The following is a 22316-nucleotide window of genomic DNA, read 5'->3' on the forward strand; positions in this document are numbered from 1 at the left end:
TGAAAATGTAACATTTTTCCATTCAAGTTTCCAGACCCTCTGAATTCTATCCATAGACTCTTGGGGATCTGTATACTGGAGGTTACAAAACACTGTTCAAGCATATATATACCTAGGAGTGGACTTGCTGCATCATAAATATGTACATGTTTATCTTTACTAAATAGTGCCGAATTATCTTATATATACTTATACCCTTAATTAAAATGGGTGAGGTTTTTCTGACAAATTTTTTATCATTGTCCATTGGATTTGATGAATGTGAAGATGTGTTTTTATACCTCACTTAACAAATAGGTGTCAGTTAAAGGGTGGAAGAAATTATATGATGTGGGCAAAGGCAACACTCAACTTAATGGTGTTCCTATTTGGTTTTGTTCGTAAGTCAGGCTCGTGCAGATCTGCAGAAGGAAGCAGAAGAGGTGGATCCAGTGCTAGTCCAGCTGAGTAGGAGGCCAGGTGCTCAATGTGTCAACTCCAGAAGCTTATATTTTGGTGATACATCCTGGGTTAAGTGCTTTCTTAGTGCTATATTCTGAGGCCACTAGATGGTGGTATAGATTAGTTTTTCTTAATTAGGTTTCAAATTGTGCAGAGGTACATTTTTGTTGTTTTTGAGTTCCTGTATCTGAACCTTTAGTTATTTAGAGTGGAGTTAGTGTAGAGGCTGAAAGAAATAATATAGAAAAATTCCCCTGCTAGCCCAGACTTCCCGTGAGAATGTGACCTTTAGAACTGCCCCAGGAAAAACAGGGTATGAGCCACACAGCACCAGACCACCAGACTCAGCCCCTAGAGGTAGTAAACTGGATGTATTATCAACACAGCACCAGACCACCAGACTCAGCCCCTAGAGGTAGTAAACTGGATGTAGTATCAACGTCCTGCGGGGGTTCCACCCTGTTCCTTGTGATAATGTCTATCCTCCCCTCAAGGAATTCCTGTCCCTCTTTCTGGAAGACCCCCTCCCCTTGTCCTTTGTTCTAACTTTGCGGTTTTTGCCTTTATAAGCCTGTAAGAAGTTCTGCTCGGGACGTGACTTGGCTGCTCCTGCGTGAGTAACAGGTCAAGTCCCAGCATGCTGGAATTAAATCCTCTTGCTGTTTGCATCAAGTGCCGTCTCTTGTGTTTGACTGGGTCGTCGCTGATCCTGGGTCAGGGCAGGGGTCTCCTTCGGGGGGTCCAACATTAGCTTACAGTTCCTTCTGTGCATGTGGGTGTGATACAGAATTATATATTGGAAACATTTGAATAAAGGCGAATTATAAAGTTTATGGATTTGTTTCTTTTTGTTATTAATAAAATAATTTTAAAATATTTTTATTAATTTCAGAGAGGAAGGGAGGGGGAGAGAGATAGAAACATCGATGATGAGAAAGAATCATTCATTGGCTGCCTCTTGCACACCCCACTAGGGATTGAGCCCACAACCCAGGGATATGCCCTGACCGAGAATCAAACCGTGACCTCCTGGTTTATCCTAGGTCGATGCTCAAACACTCAGTCACACCAGCTGGGCATTAATAAAGTAATTGGTAATAAAAGATAATTGTTTTCGATCAATAATCCTAAAAAAGTTTCATTCTCATATAGATGAGTATTTGTGGAAGTTCCTGTTGTGTAATGAATATTGAATTAAATGCTGTGGGGAAGGAAGGAAAAAAGACTGGAGGCTTCTAGAGCTTGTCATCATGATGTAATATTTCTGTATCAGCCTCTTTGCTATAAGCCTTACTAGAATAAATAGCAGGAAAGGCTAGTGAGCAGCTCAATATTAAGTATGGCAGAATTTATTTAACATTTCTATCAACAAATCAAATTGCTTTTATTACTAAAACTCGTGAACATATGAGTTTAGTGTGTGCTCATGATGTTTCATACTCAATGGAGCCCAAACCAAGAGAGACAACCATCTGCAGAGCACTGCCACTGGAAGAGCCGGATTTGCTCTTAGCCCTGAGTATGACGAGCATTGCGGGGATGGATGATGATGTATAACAGATGTATAAGAATGAGACGTTTCCAAGGAAGAAATACATGGGCGGGCGTGGGAAGGTGAGAATCTAGAATACTGATGATAATGAGGGGCTATTTCCCAGGAGGATTATCACAAACATGCTGAGGCAGAGCACAAACAGAAAAAACTGGAGCTCTGAGTATTGGGAAAGTCCTACCAGAAAGAATTGGTCAGGGCTGAGTAATTCCCCATCCATTTGTGTCCATGCCGCCTTCAAGGTTTAGAAAAGGACAAGACTCAGGGAATTTTGATCTTTTAAAATGGAGATGTAGCAAATGACTTTCACTTCTGTTATTTTGTTTTATTCTTAGAACAGATCCTATTCTTCAGATTGATACATTTTAAATCTTATTTCTATGGCATTTCCAAGTTTGAGTGAGGAAGAAATCAGATTATGCTAGTTTGCTCTTCAGAATTGGAATATATCACCTTTTTATTGAATGGTTAATTAGATTGAAAAGTTAATAAGAAAGAAACAGCCTTCTTACTGAGACCTATCTATGAACTGAGTTACATTAAATTGTCCTGTGTTATTTTCCCCATGCCTCCATCTCTTTCTATTAACCATATAATCACAGTAATTGTTGTGTTGATGTTTTTCTTAATTTAAATCACATCTCTGATCCTTTCACTGATTGGCTTTGAGATATCCCATTTAAATTCTAATGAACTAATCGCAATTTGATGTCCCAGTTCTGTTCTTTATACCATGGATTAATTGGTAGTTACTTGTTTGCCTTTGACTATCCCTAGAATCCGTGATGTTATGTCTTTCTAGATTCTTTCCTGCCATGTGCAAAGCCCTCCTGTTAGAGAACATGCTGCAAGCAAGTGAGAGAATGATCATGAGTCTGTGAGAGAGACTCTTATGATGAAATGAGTGAATATACTGATCATAAAGTAGCTGTACTATGGTGAATATTTAGCATTTTGATAAACTTTAGCCTGAGGATCTAGATGAGGTTCTGTGTTCGTTCAACAAAAATGTCTGAAACACTGCCCTTATCTAACTTCAAGGTGATGAAATTAAATTTTCTAGGCTTATTATGAAATTAAAATTTTGTTCACAATTTAGATAAAATATAACCATATTTGAGTAAATTATTTTAGGGTACAAAAGAGGTTGGAGCCAAATTAAACTGTGAGTTATATTTCAATTAAAATGTATTAGCAACCTTGTATTAATTAAGTGTCTGGTCCTTAAGCATGTTGTTGATTAGTCTCTAGACAGACTGAAATGGACAGATGTACCCGCTGCCTTGTAAAGGGACAAAGAGATGGCATGTGAATGTCATATAAGTAAGAGATAAGAGGGGCCTGGGAGTTAGGGAACCAGAGAAGTGTGTGCCAGCCACTCAGGGGAAAGCAAGGATTGATGATGCATGGCCCAGCAAGAGGGAGAGAATGTGAAGGCAGAAGCCAGGGGAAGCTCTGTTTGAAGTATAGTCAGGCAGTTTGCAGTAGGGGAGCTGATCCCAGTTATTAAGACCCTACTAGGGGTGTCGAACTCAATCAGAGAAGTGGCTAAAATCTAAAATCCAGCCTAAATCGCGGGCCGAATGGTTTACTGAACAGTCATAAACTGACAATGTCATAAACTGACAGCGGAGTGCAGTGATGACAGCGCGGTGCGGGCCACATTGCAAGGCCTGGCGGGCTGGATTTGGCCCGAGGGCCTTGTGTTTGACACATGTGCTAGACATTGGCTTGCCATTCTTGTAATGGGTTGTAGTACCTGGCAGAGGACTAAAGTGATGCATGGGATCTAGGGAAGAAGCAGACAGAGTCTCCGGAACAAGATGATCTCAGTAAACACTGAATGAATGAAATCAGAAGGGAAATAAGATGATAGGCTAAGGAAATGTTGAAGAATAGTAATTAATCATTAATCTCAATAAGTTCATCCTATTTGTTTCTTTGCACCATATTTGTCCTGGAAAGGGGTAGAGGGTTGAAGCTATAGTCATTAATGTGGTGAGTAGGTACATTTGAGACAACAGAATATAATTCTGTATCTAACAGAGTGGCTTAGAGAAATACAATAAATATTTTCTCCTCTTTCTCATTTAAATATTCTAAAAATAGTACTATCTCACAGTACTGCCTAGATACCTTCCTTCTAGGAAAGGCCAGAACTGGCCATGATGACAGGTGGGCAACCCAGGCTTGGACTGGATTTCATGTGATTCCCAGTCACAGGAAGTTAGGTTTGCTAGGATAGCAAATAAAAATAGATGACGCCCAGTTAAATTTGAATTATTTCTAATTGCCTTTGCATATGCACACTGGGATACAAGAAAATTATTGCATAGGAAACACTTGTACTAAAAAATACTTGCTGTTTATGGGAAATAAATTATAAGTATCTATATTAAGTACATCTTTAATTATATTTCTATAATTATTTGGCTCTACTCTAACATTATTTTGTTTTACATAATTTGCTTATAAAACTTCTGGCAGTTACAGTTGCATTGTAATATAGCTTTACTGTGGTCACATCAAAACTATTTAATTCCTTTGTCCACTGAACATGAATGAAAAAACATGTTCAACATTTGCATTGCAAGTCAGTATACCGAAACTGTATTTGCATAAAGTTAAGAACTCTGAGAATTGGTTTTCACATTTGATTTGTTGAAGCATAGAATACCATCTTTCATGGCATAAATTGCTTTCATATTGTTCAAGATTATGTTGCATCTTTTGTTCAACAACTTTTTATGATTATTATCCACTGACAAAAAGAGTGCTGTTTTCTAATTTCATTCTATTCTTTTTAACAGTATACATAATTATTTTTACTGTTTAATGCTGAAGACTATTTTATAACCTTCATGTATAATGATTGATTTCAAAAGATAGTCATGACATAATTATCCACTTCAATCGGAGCTTCTTGTACTGTTTAGAAGTAAAGTATGGTTTGTTCATCTCATGGAAATTGTTGATGTGGTCTGTTCTGTGTGTCTCATGCCAATGTGGAAATGACTGAAGGACAGATTGGGTAACTTTGGGGTATTGTGTATATACAGGGTGGTAGGGCTTATAGTTGTTTGTATGGAAAACAATATAATAATTAATAAAAACAATACAAATATAAACTCTATTTCACATACAACTGTAAACCTTCTTTTGGCCCACCCTGTATTTGAACAGAGGATATAAATGAGAAAAATTAAAATGACTGTGCATACTATTCTGGCTATTTTAGAATGACCAATGATAACATAGGGCACTGAGACTCCAGGATTTAGAGGCCAAAATAAAGGATATCAGCAGATAATTTATTAAGAACAAAGCATCATTTTGACTTAAGTGTCACAGATTACTAAGGCATCTCTCTATCAGATATAGTCAATTTTAATTTCCAGATCTTGACCATTTGACCGAGGTAGCCCTTTTAACTTCGTTTTTCCCGGACAGTGTAAAGTCAGAAGAATTATTTGTTTTGTGAGTTATACTTCAATTAAAATGTATTAGCAACCTTGTATTAATTGCTTCCAAGGGACTTCATCCCAAAAGTACTAGAAAGTTTCTAAATTCTATTCAGTCCACATTGTGAACTTTAAATTGCTTTTGGGATTTAGGAACATCCGCAGAGCAGCACAAACTTTAGGTTGCTCTGGTACTCTGTTGGCTGGTTCTTTAAAGGAGCCTCATAGTGTAATGAATGTAAAGAGCCCACCTTTCATCATTACTGGAAGTCAGTGCTATTTTGTCACTTGTAAATTATTATTTTTTAGCAATAGCAATGGCAGATACTTGATGTTAATGAAGACTGAGAAGCAGATAGTTCCTTGAGTTATCTTACTGAACTTATTGAGATGAAACTATGAGGCTAACAATCTCATAAAATAGTAGGACTTCTGTTTCTGCCATTTTAATGTAGAAATGCTCTATGTTCCAGTGAGGTGGGATACAAATAATTATAACATATTGCTAATGCTGAATGATATTTTGAGTGACTTAAACCTTTTTATTATGGGTAGTTTGAACATGCAGTGAGAGGAAGATCAGAAGGGCAGTGGTTAGAGTGGAGAGAACTGATTTCTGTGCAAGGAGAAGATAAAATGTATTTTCTCATACTGGGAAGTAAAAGAGTAAATCCCCTGTCACTTAAATTCTTAGATTATACATTTATTTATGGTCTGGCTCTAGATGGAGACGTGTGCTAGAGTTATTCTGAGAACAACTCACCATTCATTATGTGTATCAGATAGGACAGTTATGTAGATGTTCCAATTTGTACTGTAAAAGACAAAGAATAACAATTTTATTTAAAATGTTTTCTTTTACAAACACCACTAATGCCAGTAATTAATGTTCTTAAGAGATTGCAAGTATATATTTGCATTAGAAAGAACCAAACATTATTTTTCTTAAAGTATATCTTTTTGATTTGTTCTCCTAATCACAGAACTCTTCTAAACTGAGGTTGTTACCATTGAAACAAGATTTATATATACTATTTTGTTTTAGTAGCTAAAGAATAGTGATTTTTGTTAAGGCTAATATATTCATTGTGGAGGAAATATATGTGTATATATATATATATATATATATATATATATATATATATATATAATGGTGGCCAATAATACTTTATATGTTTTAGATTTGGTCAAAATGATATAATTAAACTGCATTCAAAATAATTTCAAATTCATAATGTACGTGAGATACATAATTTAACCTGGTTGTATGCCTTCTGAATCGTCTTTAACAAGGATTTTTTTTAATTTTTTATTTTTGAGCTAAAGCCTCTTTTATAAAGTATAAAAGTCTAACTGATCTTAGCTTAGAAGATAGTAACATTCTTATCCTGTCCACTAATCCAATTTTAGGTCCATATTATCCATAAGGAAGCCACTTAAGGATGCAGACAACTCTTTCAGACACTGCTTTAACAGGTCCATGTACGTTCTGGCTGCTGCAGAATTCCCTTTGGTGAAAGAAAACATTAACATGGGGAAGACCAATCAATCTTTTGTGACAGAATTTGTTCTCTTGGGGCTTTCTGGCTACCCAGAGCTTGAGGCCATTTACTTTGTTTTGGTCCTGTGTATGTACCTGGTGATCCTGCTGGGAAATGGAGTCATCATAATCGTAAGTGTCTATGACTCCCACCTGCACACCCCCATGTACTTTTTCCTCAGTAACTTATCATTCTTGGACATTTGCTACACAAGTTCTTCTATTCCCCTGTTTCTCAGCAGCTTAACTTCAAAGAAAACCATTTCCTTCTCTGGATGTGGAGTGCAAATGTTTCTCTCCTTAGCTCTGGGATCCACAGAGTGTGTCCTTCTAAGCATGATGGCATTTGACCGCTATGTGGCTATATGCTTCCCTCTGAGATATCCCGTCATTATGAGCAAGACTTCTTATGTACCCATGGTTGCTGGATCCTGGATTGCAGGGAGTGTCAATTCTGTGTTGCAAACCTCTTTTGCCATGCAGCTTCCTTTCTGTGGGAATAATGTCATTAATCATTTTACTTGTGAAATCTTAGCTGTCTTAAAATTGGCCTGTGCTGATATCTCCATAAACATTATTTGCATGGCTGTTGCTTATATGATTTTTCTTGTTGTTCCAGTACTTTTCATTTTTGTTTCTTATGTTTTGATTATGGCCACCATCCTGAGGATTCCTTCTGCAGAGGGAAGGCGTAAAGCCTTCTCCACCTGCTCTGCCCACCTGACGGTGGTGATTATATTCTACGGAACCGTCTTCTTCATGTATGCAAAACCCAAGTCTAAAGACTCTTCCAGTGCAGACAAAGGACAGGTCACAGACAAAATCATCTCTCTCTTCTATGGAGTTGTGACACCCATGCTCAATCCTCTCATTTACAGTTTGAGGAACAGAGATGTGAAGGCAGCTGTGAAGAATATACTGTGTCAGACGTGCTCCCCACAGGGAATGTGAATGCTATTTAAAAAAAATTCCTTTACTCTGAATGCAGGTCTAATTCTCAATTGAAGATTCCAAACCAAAAATAAGAGTTGGTGATACCAATAATCCCTGAAACTCATTTTTCTGTTACTGGTATTTAATTGTGAGAGAATTCTAGGGTGAAATGAGTGAAAACCATTTTTATAGATAAATGACTCAAAAAATTATTCTTTTCCCTTCATGACTGGATTAAGGAGAAATTTGTGGGTAAAAGGAGTTGTTAGGTCTGATCAAATAATTGAATCAATGTCCCCTCTCCTGGAAACTGACTTTAGGCCACTTCACAATGGACATTACACTTGCTTAGACCACAGTCCACTTGCTAAGATGATTATTCTCCCCTTTGGACTTTCCTGGAATCTGGGTCTGCATGGAGAATTCTCCACCCAGAAGAAGCCCACCTAGAGTCCTTTAAAAACCTCTGACTCCCCATTTTTGGGTGTTGGCACCATTTTGGGGCTTAGCCTATCTGGTATCCAGATGACCTAATAAATTTATAATCCCTCACCACTTTGGCCTCATGCATTCCTCCTTCGGCGACCTTAATAGGATTCTCATCCCAGCCATCTACCTTTTCATGGATAACAGAATTTAGTTCAGGAATGATGGACTTTATAATATTATGTGAAAGGGAGATTATTACAATGTCCTCCTTTTCCTCCCCAAATGCCCCCCTTCACACAGTTCCTGCTCACCCCAGGCCTTCGCCATCCCATTGTCTTTGTCCATAGGTAATGCATATATGCATGTATGATCTTTGTTTAATCTCTTTCTGTCCTTTAACCCCCTTCCCTCTCAGAATCATCAATCTGTTTAATTTCCTTATCTCTGATTCTATTTTATTCACCAGTTATTCTGTTCATTAGATTTTTTTGTTCCTTTATTTTGAGTTTTAGATTCAGTTGTTGATAGGTATGTATTTGTTGCCATTTTGTTGCTCATATATATTTTTTAAAATCTTTTTCTTTTCTTTTTAAATAAAGAATACCCTTCAACATTTCTTGTAACACTGGTTTGGTAGTGATGAACTTTTTAAGTTTTTGCTTGTCTGTGAAGCTCTTTATCTAACCTTCAATTGCATATAGGTTGTCCATAGGAAAGTAATTAGACTTGTTGAATTTTCAGTTAGGGCCAATATTTTTAAAATAATGAATTTTGGGTCAACTAAAGCACCAGAGTTTTTCATAAAAATGCATGAGCAAATGTATTCAATTTGAAAACAGAATTAAAAAATAAATATTAGCAAATGACCTTCCTGATTAGAGTAAATGAGTCACAGAATGACCTTTTAAAAAAAGCTTTGTATCCTCATGGTTTTCTGCCATAGCTACAAACTGTATCTCTAGATAAATAAATTTATCTAATGGATGAGTTACTACTTAATATTTTAATACAATGATTATGGAGGTGATATAGGATTTGCCTTGTGATAGTCATTTGCTGAGAATTTATGCTGCTCTCTGAGAAAACAATGCTCAGACCATTTAGTCGGTATAAAAGGAGGTGTGTAATCGTATTGAGTATGGGAAGGAGGACTCTTATTCAATTCAAGCTGTGCCAAACTATGCAGATTTACAAAGAGAGCAGGAAGAGGTGGATAGGCCAAGATATGCTTTTATTCAGTACTGTTTGAGATTGGAATTTGATTTACCACAGGAGCATAATCAACCTATTGTTAGTCTGTGTATAAATCTCTGACAGAGGCTTTGAATAAGCATCAGTAGTCTGGAGCCTACCCTAAAGCTGTTTTAGGGAAGGTATGAATCAGGTACAATGCCATTTCTTCTCTTTTAACTTCTCCAAAATGTTTAATCCTATTTAGAAATTATTTTGGGAAAATAATTATTTTATGCTGTGACTAAGGTAGTATATTTGATACTCAGCCCTAAAATGATTGCTGCCAAAAGCTTTTACTTGCAGACATTTATATAGGAAGCCACCCATCTTTTTTGATGTCAGAGGGACCACAGATTAGTGACCCTCACTCTGAGTTCATTGCTGGCCATAGACAGATTTAATCCATATAGAAACCATGTAGAGTATGTGTCCATGTGCTCTGCACAAATCCAGAGGCTTATCATTGATCAAATACACTAAAGGCTTTTCGTGAGGACCGAGGGGAGACGTGTGGACTGAATTGACAGCTGGTACAGGCCCCCAGTCAAGACAGGGCTGGGGAGAAGCAGACCTGGGTAAATAGGAGGTGGAGTCCCCTGTGGCTGATTCTGCCGCCCAGACTTGTACCACACCCTCTTGTTGGGCGGTGTGGTGCTTGAACTTCTGTTGCTTGTGAAAGCCATCTCACAGCAAGTTTTCCTCCAAGCTTGATAGCTGCCTACTCCTCTCTGTGGTTGGGGCTGTGGAGGGGGTAATTGTGTTTATTGAGTTTTAATATTTTTATTATCCTGTGACTTCATGCTAGAAGTTTTCCATTGTTTATAGAAACTTTGTGTAGAAACACTTGCTCTAAAGCACATCTATATGTCATTAAAAATCTCAATTTCAGTAAAACATACATTTTTTTTTAATAGACAAAGTGAGCTTGCTTTGTGAGACAATGACATTGCTTTTCAGTTATCATTTATCAGGGAATTGGGATTTGGGTGGGTAGCATTAAGAAGGTGATCTGGGACTCAGAGTAAAAGAAGCACATATTTTTAGGGTATGAAAGAATCTCAAAATATAAAAGGCAGAATTGATTGAAATAATGACAAAATAGAATAAAAGTTGAAGTGCCCTAATAATGACAAAAGGTAATATAGGTATTTAGAATCTAGTTGAAATACTCCCAAAGGATTCAATTCAGACCTAAAATTTCTGCCAAGTTTCGTAATAAGGAGAAATGGTCTACATGTTAAGTGCCTATTTGCTTTGTGAATGAATTAGAACACCTTCAATAGATTTTTTGCCCATGAATAAGGAAGGATATTGCTATAAATTAGGGTGTGTAAGTTGGGCAGTGGGCAGAGAAGGTGGGAAAGCTCTATTTCTGAGGAAAATTTAAAAGGAATGGCCTGAGACTTTATGAGTCAAGCTTTTTAAATGCAAAACCTACCTTTTCTGACCCCTGAATGATGGCAGTAGTTACTTCCCTGAGGATTCACCCAGGATAAGAGGTATCAATGAACTTTTGGAAGATGTCCTTTTGATCATAGTGTTTCTTTCAATTGTACTTAAGAAACAACTAGTTAAAATGACAACTAAATGTGTTTGCATTAGGAGAATGGGACAGACTTGTAGACAAAATATGTGCCATATGTCTGATTAATGATTCATAGCCACGCCAAAACCGGTTTGGCTTAGTGGTAGAGCGTCGGTCTGCAGCCTGAAAGGTCCCAGGTTCGATTCTGGTCAGGGGCATGTACGTTGGTTGTGGGCACATCCCCGGTAGCGGGTGTGCAAAAGGCAGCTGGTCGGTGTTTCTCATCGACATTTCCAGCTCTCTATCTCTTTCCCTTCCTCTTTGTAAAAAATAAATAAAAATATATTTTAAAAAAATGATTCATAGTCAGAATATGTAAAGAACTCTCAAAACTCAACAATAAGGAAACAAACAACCCAATTAAAAATGATCAAAATACATGAAGGACACTTTACTATAGAGAAAATAAAGATGGGAAAAAATTCCACAAAAAATTAGTCATTAGGAAAATGCAAACTAAAATTATGATGAAATATCTCTGCAAACCTATTAGATTGTGTAAGAATATATATATATATATATATATATATATATATATATATATATATACATACATATATATATACATACATACATACTGACAATACCAAGTGTTGATGAGGATGGAAAACAACTTGAAATCTCATACACGTCTTTAGTTAGAGTGCAAAAATGAGATAGCCACTGTGGAAAACTGGCAGTTTCTAGTAAATTTAGGTGTACATATTTCATATCCAGTATGTTGCTCATGGATATTTGCCCTAGAAAAATGAAAATTGTTCACACAAAAATCTGGGCATGAATATTTATAGCAGCTCTATTCATAATTTCCCCAAATTGGAAACAACCCAAATGTCTTTCAGCAGGTAAATAAATAAACTATAGTATGTCCATAGTGTGGAATACTATTCAGCAATAGCAACTTGGAAGAATCTCAGAGGCTTTATGCTAAGTGAGAGAAGCCAGACACCTGTGGCTCACATATTTCCAATTTATATGACATTCAGGAAAAGGTAAAACTGTAGGGATAGAAAAATATTAGTCTTTTCCAGGATTTATGAGTGGATGGAAGGGTGACTATTAAGGGAGAGCACAATGGAGATTTTATGGTGACTGGTGAGTTTCGTGTCCTGATTGTAGTGATAATTACATGAATCTATACATGTTTTAAAATTCATAGAACTGAATACTGAAATAGACAAAAATCAATTTTATTGTCTAAGTATTTAGAAAATACAAATTTAAAAATAATATCTCACCCAAAAGTATATTTATGTTGTAACAAAAAAACTTCATATTATTGGGCTTTACATAAATTGCACCTATTTTTTGGGCAATAAGCATTGCTTTGGTTTATTGCTAACCATTCTCCCATTAGATTGATACACTTATTTTAGTGTTTTATTATGCAGTGGGTTATTGTTGAGTTTCCCTGACTGAGGACCTAGATTGCCTTTCCAAGTTAACCCAATCTCTGATATAATGCATTCCGTGTTGTTTTATAGCTCATTAAAATACAAAATAAATTATGGAAGACAAACAAGCTTGAGCTTGAGTCTGGTCTTTGCTATATGTTAATTTTAAATGTATGACTGCAGGCTAACATAAACACTCTTGGTTTAGTTTAAATAAATTTCTTATTTTTAAAATGATAATTTTTGTGGTGTTTAAATGAGGAAATGTATGAAGTTGCTGGAACAGAAAGAGTAATTGATACATTAGCTTCTCCCTCATACTTCTCTTTATAAATTATTTATTTCTTCACTCCCTTTTTTCTCTTCTTACCCTTCCCTGATTTCTTTCTTCCTTCTTATTGGGTTCATGGAATACTTTTATATGTATGCATTGGTGAATTTGGAGTTACCATAGTAAATAAATTATTATTTAAAAAAATTATTTGAACTTTTACAAGTAAAAGAAAGAAAAGTGAAATGGAATGGGGAAACCAAACCATTCTGGTGGAATTCTTTTTAAAGGGTCTTTCTGGTTACCCAAGGCCTGAGCGATTCTTTTTTGTGCTAATCTTAATAATGTATGTGGTCCTCCTACTGGACAATGGCACCCTTATTATAATTAGCATCTTGGACTCCCACCTTCACACTCCTATGTACTTCTTCCTTGGGAACCTCTCTTTCTTGGACATATGCTGCACTACCACCTCCATTCCTTCCACACTGGTGAACTTCCTCTCAGAAAGACCATCTCCTTTTCTGGCTGTGGGATGCAGATGTTTCTTGGCTTGGGCATGGGGACAACAGAGTGTGTGCTCTTGGGCATGATGGCTTTTGACCATCATGTGGCTATCTGCAACCCTCTGAGATATCCTGCTGTCATGGGTAAGATGGCCTATGTGCCCATGGCAGCTGGGTTCTGATTTGCAGGGGTTATCAACTCTGCAATACAAACTACACTTGCTTCCTACAATTGACGTTTTGTAGGAATAATGTCATCAATCATTTCTCCTGTGAAATTCTGGTTGTCATGAAGATAGCCTGTGCTGACGTCTCAGACAATGAGTTCATCATGCTTGTGGCCACGACATTGTTCACATTGATGCCCCTGATCTTGATTGTCATCTCTTACTCATTAATCATTGCCAGCATCCTCAAGATCCGCACTTCTGAAGGGAGAAGCAAAGCCTTCTCTACTTGCTCAGCCCTCCTGACTGTGGTGATAATATTCTATGGAACCATTCTCTTCGTATACATGAAACCCAAGTCTAAAGAGACATTCAATCCAGATGACTTGGATGCTACTGACAAACATATCCATGTTTTATGGAGTGATGACTCCCTTGATGAATCCTTTAATCTATAGTCTCAGAAACAAGGATGTGAAGGAGGCAGTAAAACATCTACTTAGAAGAAAAAATTTTAACAAGTAAATGGGAAATGGATAAGTAATTTTGATCATCACAATGAGGAAATCAAGGAGTCAAAAAGATAGGTTCTTGCTGCTGAGTCAAATTTATCTCTCAGTGCTTTCAAGCTTTAAAATAGTCTTTCTTGGTGTGGTGCATAATGAAAGCAAGTAAACCTCAGTGTTTTGGCAGTGGAGTCAGTGATTGTAGTTTGTTGTTGTTAATGATGAGCTTGATTGTGAGGGCAAGTAAAGGAATAGTGTAATACGAAGAGAAATTTCTAGGCAAAAAATGTTATACTAAGTGTTAACATCTTAAAATATTTTTGATATAATTATTTCTAAAGTCAGTTTCATACTTCCCTATTTTATTTACAACAAAGAATGAAACCTTGTTTGAGATTTTTAAAACTCAGCTAAAATTAGAAAATTTCATTCTGTAGTTACTGAAATAATTTATTTGGAGTCTACTCAAATATGTAATATTAATTGTCTTCTGTCCAAGTAACTGTAACCTATTAAATGTTTTGGTTCTAAAATACTATTTTTATAAGTTATTGTTCATTTTAACTATGAAGCATTAAATTATTATTGTTTTCTACTTTCAATATATGTGATAGTCTTCTTTCCAAAGATTTTCTGGACTTGGGACCAAATAATTGAAAGTCAAATATTCACTGGTAATATAGAGCTACAATTTTCCTCTGTCTCAGTGGCTCTTTATCCATGAAGTATGTTGCTGATCTAAGAGGAATTTGTTATTTATCTACCTTGTTATTAGATTTACCTTTAAGAAGGTTTTTATGTTTGATTTTTTTTTATTGTTAACATGATTACAGATGTCACCCTTTTACCCTCTTTGCCCACCTATACCCAGCCTCTTCCCCCAAGCCTTTACCATACTTTGTCTATTTCCATGGCTATGCATATATGCTCTTTAGCTAATCTCTTTACCTTCTTTTATCCAGTCCTCTCCCCCACCTCCCTTCCCTTAATATTTGTCAATCTGTTTCATGTATTCAAGCATAATGGAATATGATTCAGCCATAAAAAAAGAGAAGGAAATCTTACCTTTTGCAAAAGCATGGCTGGACCTGGAAAGTAGTATGCTAAGTGAAATAACTAGTCAGAGAAAGGCAAGTGCCACATGATTTCACTATGTGGGATTTAATGAACAATATAAAGTAACAAAATGGAGACAGAGGGGAGGGAGCTGGGAGCTGGGTGAGAAGGGTGAAAGGTTTAAGAAAAAAAACTCATAGACACAGACAATAGTATGGTGCTTGCCTGAGGGAAGGGGCATTGGGGGGAAATAGAAAAGATTCAAGGGGGGATAAAAAGAGTAAAGGGGGGATAAATGGTGATTGAAGTGGACTTGGGGCGGTAAACACACAATACAAGATACACTGAGTGGTCAGATTATTATGATCTCTGAATGCATAATAATCTGGCCACTCAGTGTATATTCTATATAATAAAAGGCTAATATGCAAATTGTCCCCTCGACCAGGAGTTTGACCAGTAGGCAGGCTGGCCACCTGCTCATATCTCCTCCCCTGGCCAGGCTGGCTGGACCCCAGCCATGCACAAATTCATGCACCAGGTCTCTAATACACACACACACACACACACACACACACACACACACACACACACACTGATTGGCCAGATTATTATGCATTCAGAGATTGTAATAATCTGGCCACACAGTGTATAAATGATGTAGAATTGTATACCTGAAATCTATATAATTTTATTAACTAATGTCCTACTAATAAAGTCAATAAAAAGATCACCAGAAGAGAACAAGAGGCCCAAAACAGAACCATAGAAAAACAGTCAATTAATTTATGTGAAAAGTAACACTGTAGTGCAGTGGTGAAGGACTCTTTTCAATACATCATGTTGAGGCAAATAGTGTTCATAGTGTAAAAAATAAATCTTGACTTTTGTCTCATACCACACACAAAAATTAATTCCAGATGGATTGTATATGTCTTTATCAAAGGTAAAAAATGTAAGGCTTCTAGAAATGTAGGGGACTTTAACTAAATAGGACATTCTATGGATAGAAAATAGGATAGAAAAATGAATAAAATTGTGATTCTTTTAAGAAGGGTAAAGGCCCAAGTGAGTCAATGTTGGATAGGTAATGTAAGTATCTATTGTTATGTCAATGTTACATTTATACAATGATGCAACATAGTAATCATAAAATTTTAGTGGCATATCAAAATAAACATTTATTAAATTCTATGAGATAATAGTTTATCTGGGTTAGAGCCAGGTGATCTTCGCTGATTATCTTTTTATCTCAAATCAGCTATGTGTTGGCTTATTTTGGGACTCACTAATTTGTTGAGTATTTACTGACAGCTGGCTCACTTAAAGTGACCCAGTTCCTCCAGCTGGCTAACTTGAACATATTCTCATGACAATAGCAAAGATGGAAGGGAGAGGGCTAACTTAATTGTGCAAGTGCTTTACAAGTTTCTTCTTGCATTATATGACCAAACCAGGTCAAGTGCCTAGGGCCAAAATCAGACTAGGTGGACCTAGGAAGAAGCAAATAACTAGGGTCATTAATGCAATTAATGTACCACAATGGTAAAAGATCTCTTAGCTAATTGTAGGTGAGTTAAGGTTCAATCCATAATTTTAAAACCATTTATTGATTTTAGAGAGGGAGGATGAGAGAGAGACAAAGATAGAAAGACATTGATATGAGAGATATACATTGATTGTTTGCCTGCTGTATGCATATGAACTGGGGATCAAAATTGAAACCTAGGTATGTGCCCTGACCAGGAATCAAACTCGAGACCTTCCATGCACAGGATGATGCTCCAACAAACTGAGCCACACAGTCCATATCAGAACTCAATCCATAACTGTTTTACGTTAAGTTCAATACTCATTCTAATAGATTGCACCATCAGGTATTATCATATAATCTTTATAAAGAATCACAAATGTTGTACTAGGAACTTAGTTTATTCATGGAGCATTTGATAGTAATAATTTATTTGATTGATCAATGCTCTCTCTTCACTTTAAAAGCTCAGTAAGAATATCTATCTTCTATTACTCAGGTAATAGATATTTGGAAAGATTTTTGAAAATAAATGGGTTACTTTACAAGCTCAGAGGCCACATGGGAAGGCATTTCTATAGTTCTATTAATTGCAATGTTTGCTGTATAATTCAAGGACAATCTACAGAATGAATGGTATAGGCAAATAGTCTCTTCCAGTTCTGCTTACTCAAATGCTGCTCAAGAATCAGGTCTTTTACAGGCGAAATGACTTAAAATAATTTTTTAAAGTTGCCCAGTTTATTTTGGTCCTGAACTTGGAGAATCACACCCTTGAGAACTGGAAAGTTTCTTAACTCTGCTTCTGAATCACAATATTAAATTGTTAAGGGAGTTGGAAGGTCCCTAAGAGCAACAAGAGATATTAGTAATATTAGTTGATGGGTAACTCTTTGGAAGTTTTTTTTTTAGTAGATAATAGGGGGTGATTTTGGTAGAGCAAATATTCATGTCCTAACTTTTCTTAGGAAGTTATTGTTAAATTTTTAATTAATAGGAACTATATATGTTGAGATTTTGTGAATCAGGCAAGGTTTGGGTTGAATTTTTGAAAACTATGAATATCCATATTGCTTCTCACTGCAATATTTTGAATAAAAATACCTCTGCATGGCTGACTTAAATATAATTTTTGTAAAGTATTAGTGTAATTTAAAACATTAAGAATCTTTTGCTCTTTGGAGCCCTGCATCGGATTCATAAGAGACTGTGCTGAAGATAACAAAGTCTAAATGTTGAAGCATACGTTGACCAAAGGAAGATGTTCATCACAAGTGCTGAGGTAACTGGGCACTGACATTATCCATCTACTTTTTGTATTCTTGTATTTACAGAATTTGCCAATGAATCTCAGGTAGACCAGGAAACCAGAATAGAGATACTTACTTTAAAAAGAAGTATTAATTAGTAGAAAATATTGAATTGAAGAAATGAGTCCTGAATATACAGGGTGGGACAAAAGTAAGTTTACAGTTATAAGTACACAAAACAAAGTTTATTCTTATGTTACTTTTATTAATTATTGTATTATTTTCCATATCAACAACTATAAGCCTACTTTTGCCCCACCCTGAAGTATAGAACTTTTAGGATTATTATTCCCTAGTTTTTCTCATTTATCTTAAACATTGCATTAAACCCATCCAAGCATCCGTCAACTTTAAAATGTGATGCCAATAAATTCAATAAAAAGGAAAAAAAAATTGAGAGGGTTGGATTATAAATTCTCCAACTCTACTTTGGCTTTGACATTTTAATGAAGTGGGGGGGCAGGTTTTCAGGAAAACATTTAATTATTTTAGCACTGTAATTAGAAATCATGTTTAGAAAAAGAGAAAAGATCTACACTCTGGCAAATGTGAGATAAGGGTAAGGGAAGGAGTGGGGACTCAATATGCATGAGAGGACTTCATTGTTTTATTTCTGAAAGGGAGAGCAGGAGAGTGGTGGAGAGAGTGAAAGGAGAGAGAAGACAGGACCCAGAACTGGAGCAAGAAGTATGAATGCTGGATGGGGAAAGACCAATAGAGAAAACCTCAATGGAAGTAGGGGTGTGTGCAGCCCAGATTGGACTTTAGAGACCAAAAATGTCTAACATTCACCTTCCCAGTGAATCAGTAAAGTGTTCATATTCACCTGTGGATTGTTGGTTGAAATTTTAATGGGTTATGAAGAGGTGCAGAGTTATTTTATCTGAGTCAGTATGGGCCAGCACTGGAGAAGCATAGAGGCAATTATGGTTCTGGAGGGCAGGGAGGCCATGAAATCATAGATCGTTGTGATTGTTGGAAATTTTAGAGAAGCCATGGAATTGGAGGGGTGGTGGAAGGAGAATATAAAAAAAGTTCATATAGATCTCTGATGCACAAGGGAGGAATGATTTTGGTAGAACAAATATTCATGTCCTAACTTAGGAAGTTATTTTTAAATTTTTAATTAATAGGAACTATATATGTTGTCCTTCTTATACAGATTAGAAAACCAAGTTTTACTCAACCTTTGTTGCTCAGTGGTTGACCATCTGCCTATGAACCAGTAGGTCATGGTTTGATTCCCTGTCAGGGCACAGGCCTGGGTTGCAGGCTTGATCTCCAGTGTGGGGCATGTAGGAGGTAGCCAGTCAATAATTCTTTCTCATAATTAATGTTTCTGTCTCTCTCTCCTTTTCCCATTCTCTCTGAAATCAATAAAATAAAAAATAAATTTAAAAAGGCATCATGACAAGATCCACTGAGGAAATAATCCAGTGAGTCTGTCTTAAAAAAATAAAATAAAATAAAGGAAAGAAAGAAAGAAAGAAAACAAGTTTCAAAGAAATCAAGCGATTTGCACACCAGTAAGTAGCATGGTTGGACTGAGAGCCCAGATTTTACACTCTGAAGATGTTGCTCCATTGCATAAATTAATTGTTTGTTTGGAAAACATTTCTACTTCTGCGAGTATAAGTGGTCATTGTTTTTACCTCCCCATCCCCATACACACACACTGTACATCAAATATTTAAAGATAAGAGCTTGTCTTTATTTCTTAAGGAAACTAGCTTTTTTGTTTGTTGCACATAATTTATTGCCACAGTAAACTATACGTTGAGAAGTCTTCAGGCTTTTATGTTGACATAGAACTATAGCAAAAATGTTCTGTGGGGGTGCTGAGTGTCCATCCACAGTCAGGATGGTGAGGATGCTGAGTGTCCACTTATTTTAACATGTATTTAAAACTTATTAAGTTCAAGGAAGCATTGTATCATTAAAAATCTTAACTGTGAATTATTAGGTAGTTTTGTGGGGAACAAGCTCTTGAGAAACTCACAGTCCAGTGGTTGTGCACATATGATTGTGGTTCAGTGTAACACATAAGTTTGTACAAAGAATAAAATGTACTTGAGACAATGGCATCTAGTTTTAATGACTGGATAAAATATTCTAGAAAGACAAGATTGGAGCTGGGAAAGGACACTCTATGTGAACAAACTGCAAATTAAAGCCATAAAAATATAAAATGCCATGGTAAGCTGGTTGTTGTCTCAGACCAGAATTAGGAGGTGGAGTATTGGGAGATGAGGTTGGAGAAGTAGGCAATGATGAGCATGTGAGGCTTGTGTGTTTGTGTTTGTTTTCATTTGAACTCTATCTGATAGGAAAGTAGTTTTTAAGCATGTTGCCATATGTGATGAATTGTGAAATATATTGTAAGTAATTTGATTGCATTATAAAATACTTACTTGTTAGGTAAAATTATTTTCTTTCTAAGAAAGTACAGGTCCATTATTATTCCATACATAGAAATGCATTCTTGAAGAGAGAAATCAGTTAGTATTACAATAAGTGGACACTTGTCTATCTTCTATTTATATTCTGTACTTTGTAGCATATCCATCCAATATACTACACAATTTGCAGCTTTATGAAATGCAACCAAATATTTTCTTGTTGCAGCTTTTATAAAATGTTTTTATTTGCCTAGAAATCTCCCCTGGTCCTTATCTTGAGTAGGTCCAATACACCTTATTAAACTAATTCTTAAACTGTCTCACTGAGAGCTCCCAACATAGAATTATGATTCTTACTTCATGTTTGCCTGGTACCTTGGGTATATTTATGTCATTTCATTATAACTGTTTATTTACTTGAGTGTGTTTTATATTTTGTTGTGAGTTGCCTGGGAGTAGCTTTAGATCTTCAGTGACTTATAGTGTGTGCAGTACACGTTGAATGAATGAATAAATAAATAGGTATTGCCAGGATCATGATTCTGTTAAAGCACCCCTAACAAAAAACCCTTAAAAGTTGGTAGAGTTTAAAATTTTAAGTATATACAATGTATACTTTTATTCACTATGACAGATGAACAAGAAGGAATAAAATGGTCAAGACAAACTTAACAGTTATTTCAAATTTTATTTTTCTGGGATTTGCTCACTACCCCAAAGTTGAAATCATCATAATTGTGCTGTGCTTGCTGATGTACCTGATCACTCTGTTGGGTAATGTTGTTCTGATCTCTGTCACCATCCTGGATTCCTGCCTCCACACCCCCATGTACTTCTTCCTCAGCAACCTCTCCTTTCTGGACATCTGGTACACTTCTTCTGCTCTTTCTCCAATGCTGGCAAACTTTGTTTCAGGGGAGAACACCATCTCCTTCTCAGGATGTGCCACTCAGATGTACATCTCTCTTGCCATGGGCTCCACTGAATGTGTGCTCCTGTCCATGATGGCCTATGACCGCTATGTGGCCATCTGCAACCCCTTGAGATACCCCATCATCATGAACAAGAGGGTCTGTGTTCAGATTGCAGCTGGCTCCTGGGTGGCAGGCTGCCTCACCTCCCTGGTGGAAACTGTGTCTGTGCTGCATCAGTCTCTCTGTGGAAAGAACACCATTGATCATTTCACTTGTGAAATTCTGGCTGTCCTGAAACTGGCTTGTGGGGACACTTCTAACGTGCAGCTAATCATGCTGGTGATCAGTGTACTACTTCTTCCTATGCCGATGCTTCTCATTTGTATCTCTTATGCGTTTATTCTCTCCAACATCCTAAGAATCACCTCAGTGGATGGTCGAAGCAAAGCTTTTTCAACATGTGCAGCCCACCTAACTGTGGTGGTTTTGTTCTATGGGACAGCTCTCTCCATGTACCTGAAGCCCTCAGCTGTAGATTCACAAGAAATCGATAAATTTATGGCTTTGGTATATGCTGGATTAACTCCCATGTTGAATCCTATCATTTACAGTTTACGAAACAAAGAGGTAAAAGCGGCTGTGAGAAAATTGCTAATTAGGAACTCTCTTTGTGCTCTTTTAATCCATAGTAACAAATAATATTGATAAACATTAGGAGTTATTTAGTGGTCAGTACACACCAGAACATTGGGATAATGGGGACAGGCTCTCATTTTAAATGAGATATGTGGTTTCTCAAGTCTCTTTCTTGACCAACCACTGAAACTCTAAGATAATATAGATATATTTTAAGTAAACATATCTGTAATCTTACACTAATAAATCTTATGATGAAAATTTTCAGTTTTTGTTCTGGGTTATAGAGTATAAATATAACTTTGAAATAAACATTAAAAGTTATACTGAGGATTCAAAATTATGTACATGTAACATACACATATAATAACGCTTACAGATTTTAAAAGCTAATTTATGATTAACCTCTATTTTAGGCTGAATTGTTTTCCTGTAAAACTCTCATGTTGAAG

The 22316-nt window shown here is 36.4% G+C and overlaps 2 protein-coding genes and 1 pseudogene across 3 annotated transcripts; all 3 read left to right on the forward strand.

Annotated features, from left to right (window-relative positions):
* Nucleotides 1-6970: 6970 nt before the first annotated feature.
* Nucleotides 6971-7945, forward strand: LOC311630277 (olfactory receptor 13C7-like; the record flags this gene model as incomplete). Its single annotated transcript, XM_084899143.1, has 1 exon — nucleotides 6971-7945. The coding sequence occupies exon 1, from the start codon at nucleotides 6986-6988 to the stop codon at nucleotides 7943-7945; it is 960 nt and encodes a 319-aa protein (XP_084755269.1). The 5' UTR covers nucleotides 6971-6985.
* A 5139-nt stretch (nucleotides 7946-13084) lies between these two features.
* On the forward strand, nucleotides 13085-14037 carry LOC311629978 (olfactory receptor 13C9-like; annotated as a pseudogene). Its single transcript has one exon. The product of its transcript is annotated as an olfactory receptor 13C9-like (transcript).
* Nucleotides 14038-20922: 6885 nt separating this feature from the next.
* On the forward strand, nucleotides 20923-21927 carry LOC311629977 (olfactory receptor 13F1-like; the record flags this gene model as incomplete). Its single annotated transcript, XM_084898614.1, is given in 2 exon segments — nucleotides 20923-20949; nucleotides 20953-21927. Coding segments are annotated over 2 exon segments (1002 nt in total).
* Nucleotides 21928-22316: the final 389 nt, after the last annotated feature.

This window comes from Pipistrellus hanaki (assembly GCF_964339955.1).
Source record: "Pipistrellus hanaki genome assembly, chromosome: 11".
NCBI classification, from domain to species: domain Eukaryota; kingdom Metazoa; phylum Chordata; class Mammalia; order Chiroptera; family Vespertilionidae; genus Pipistrellus; species Pipistrellus hanaki.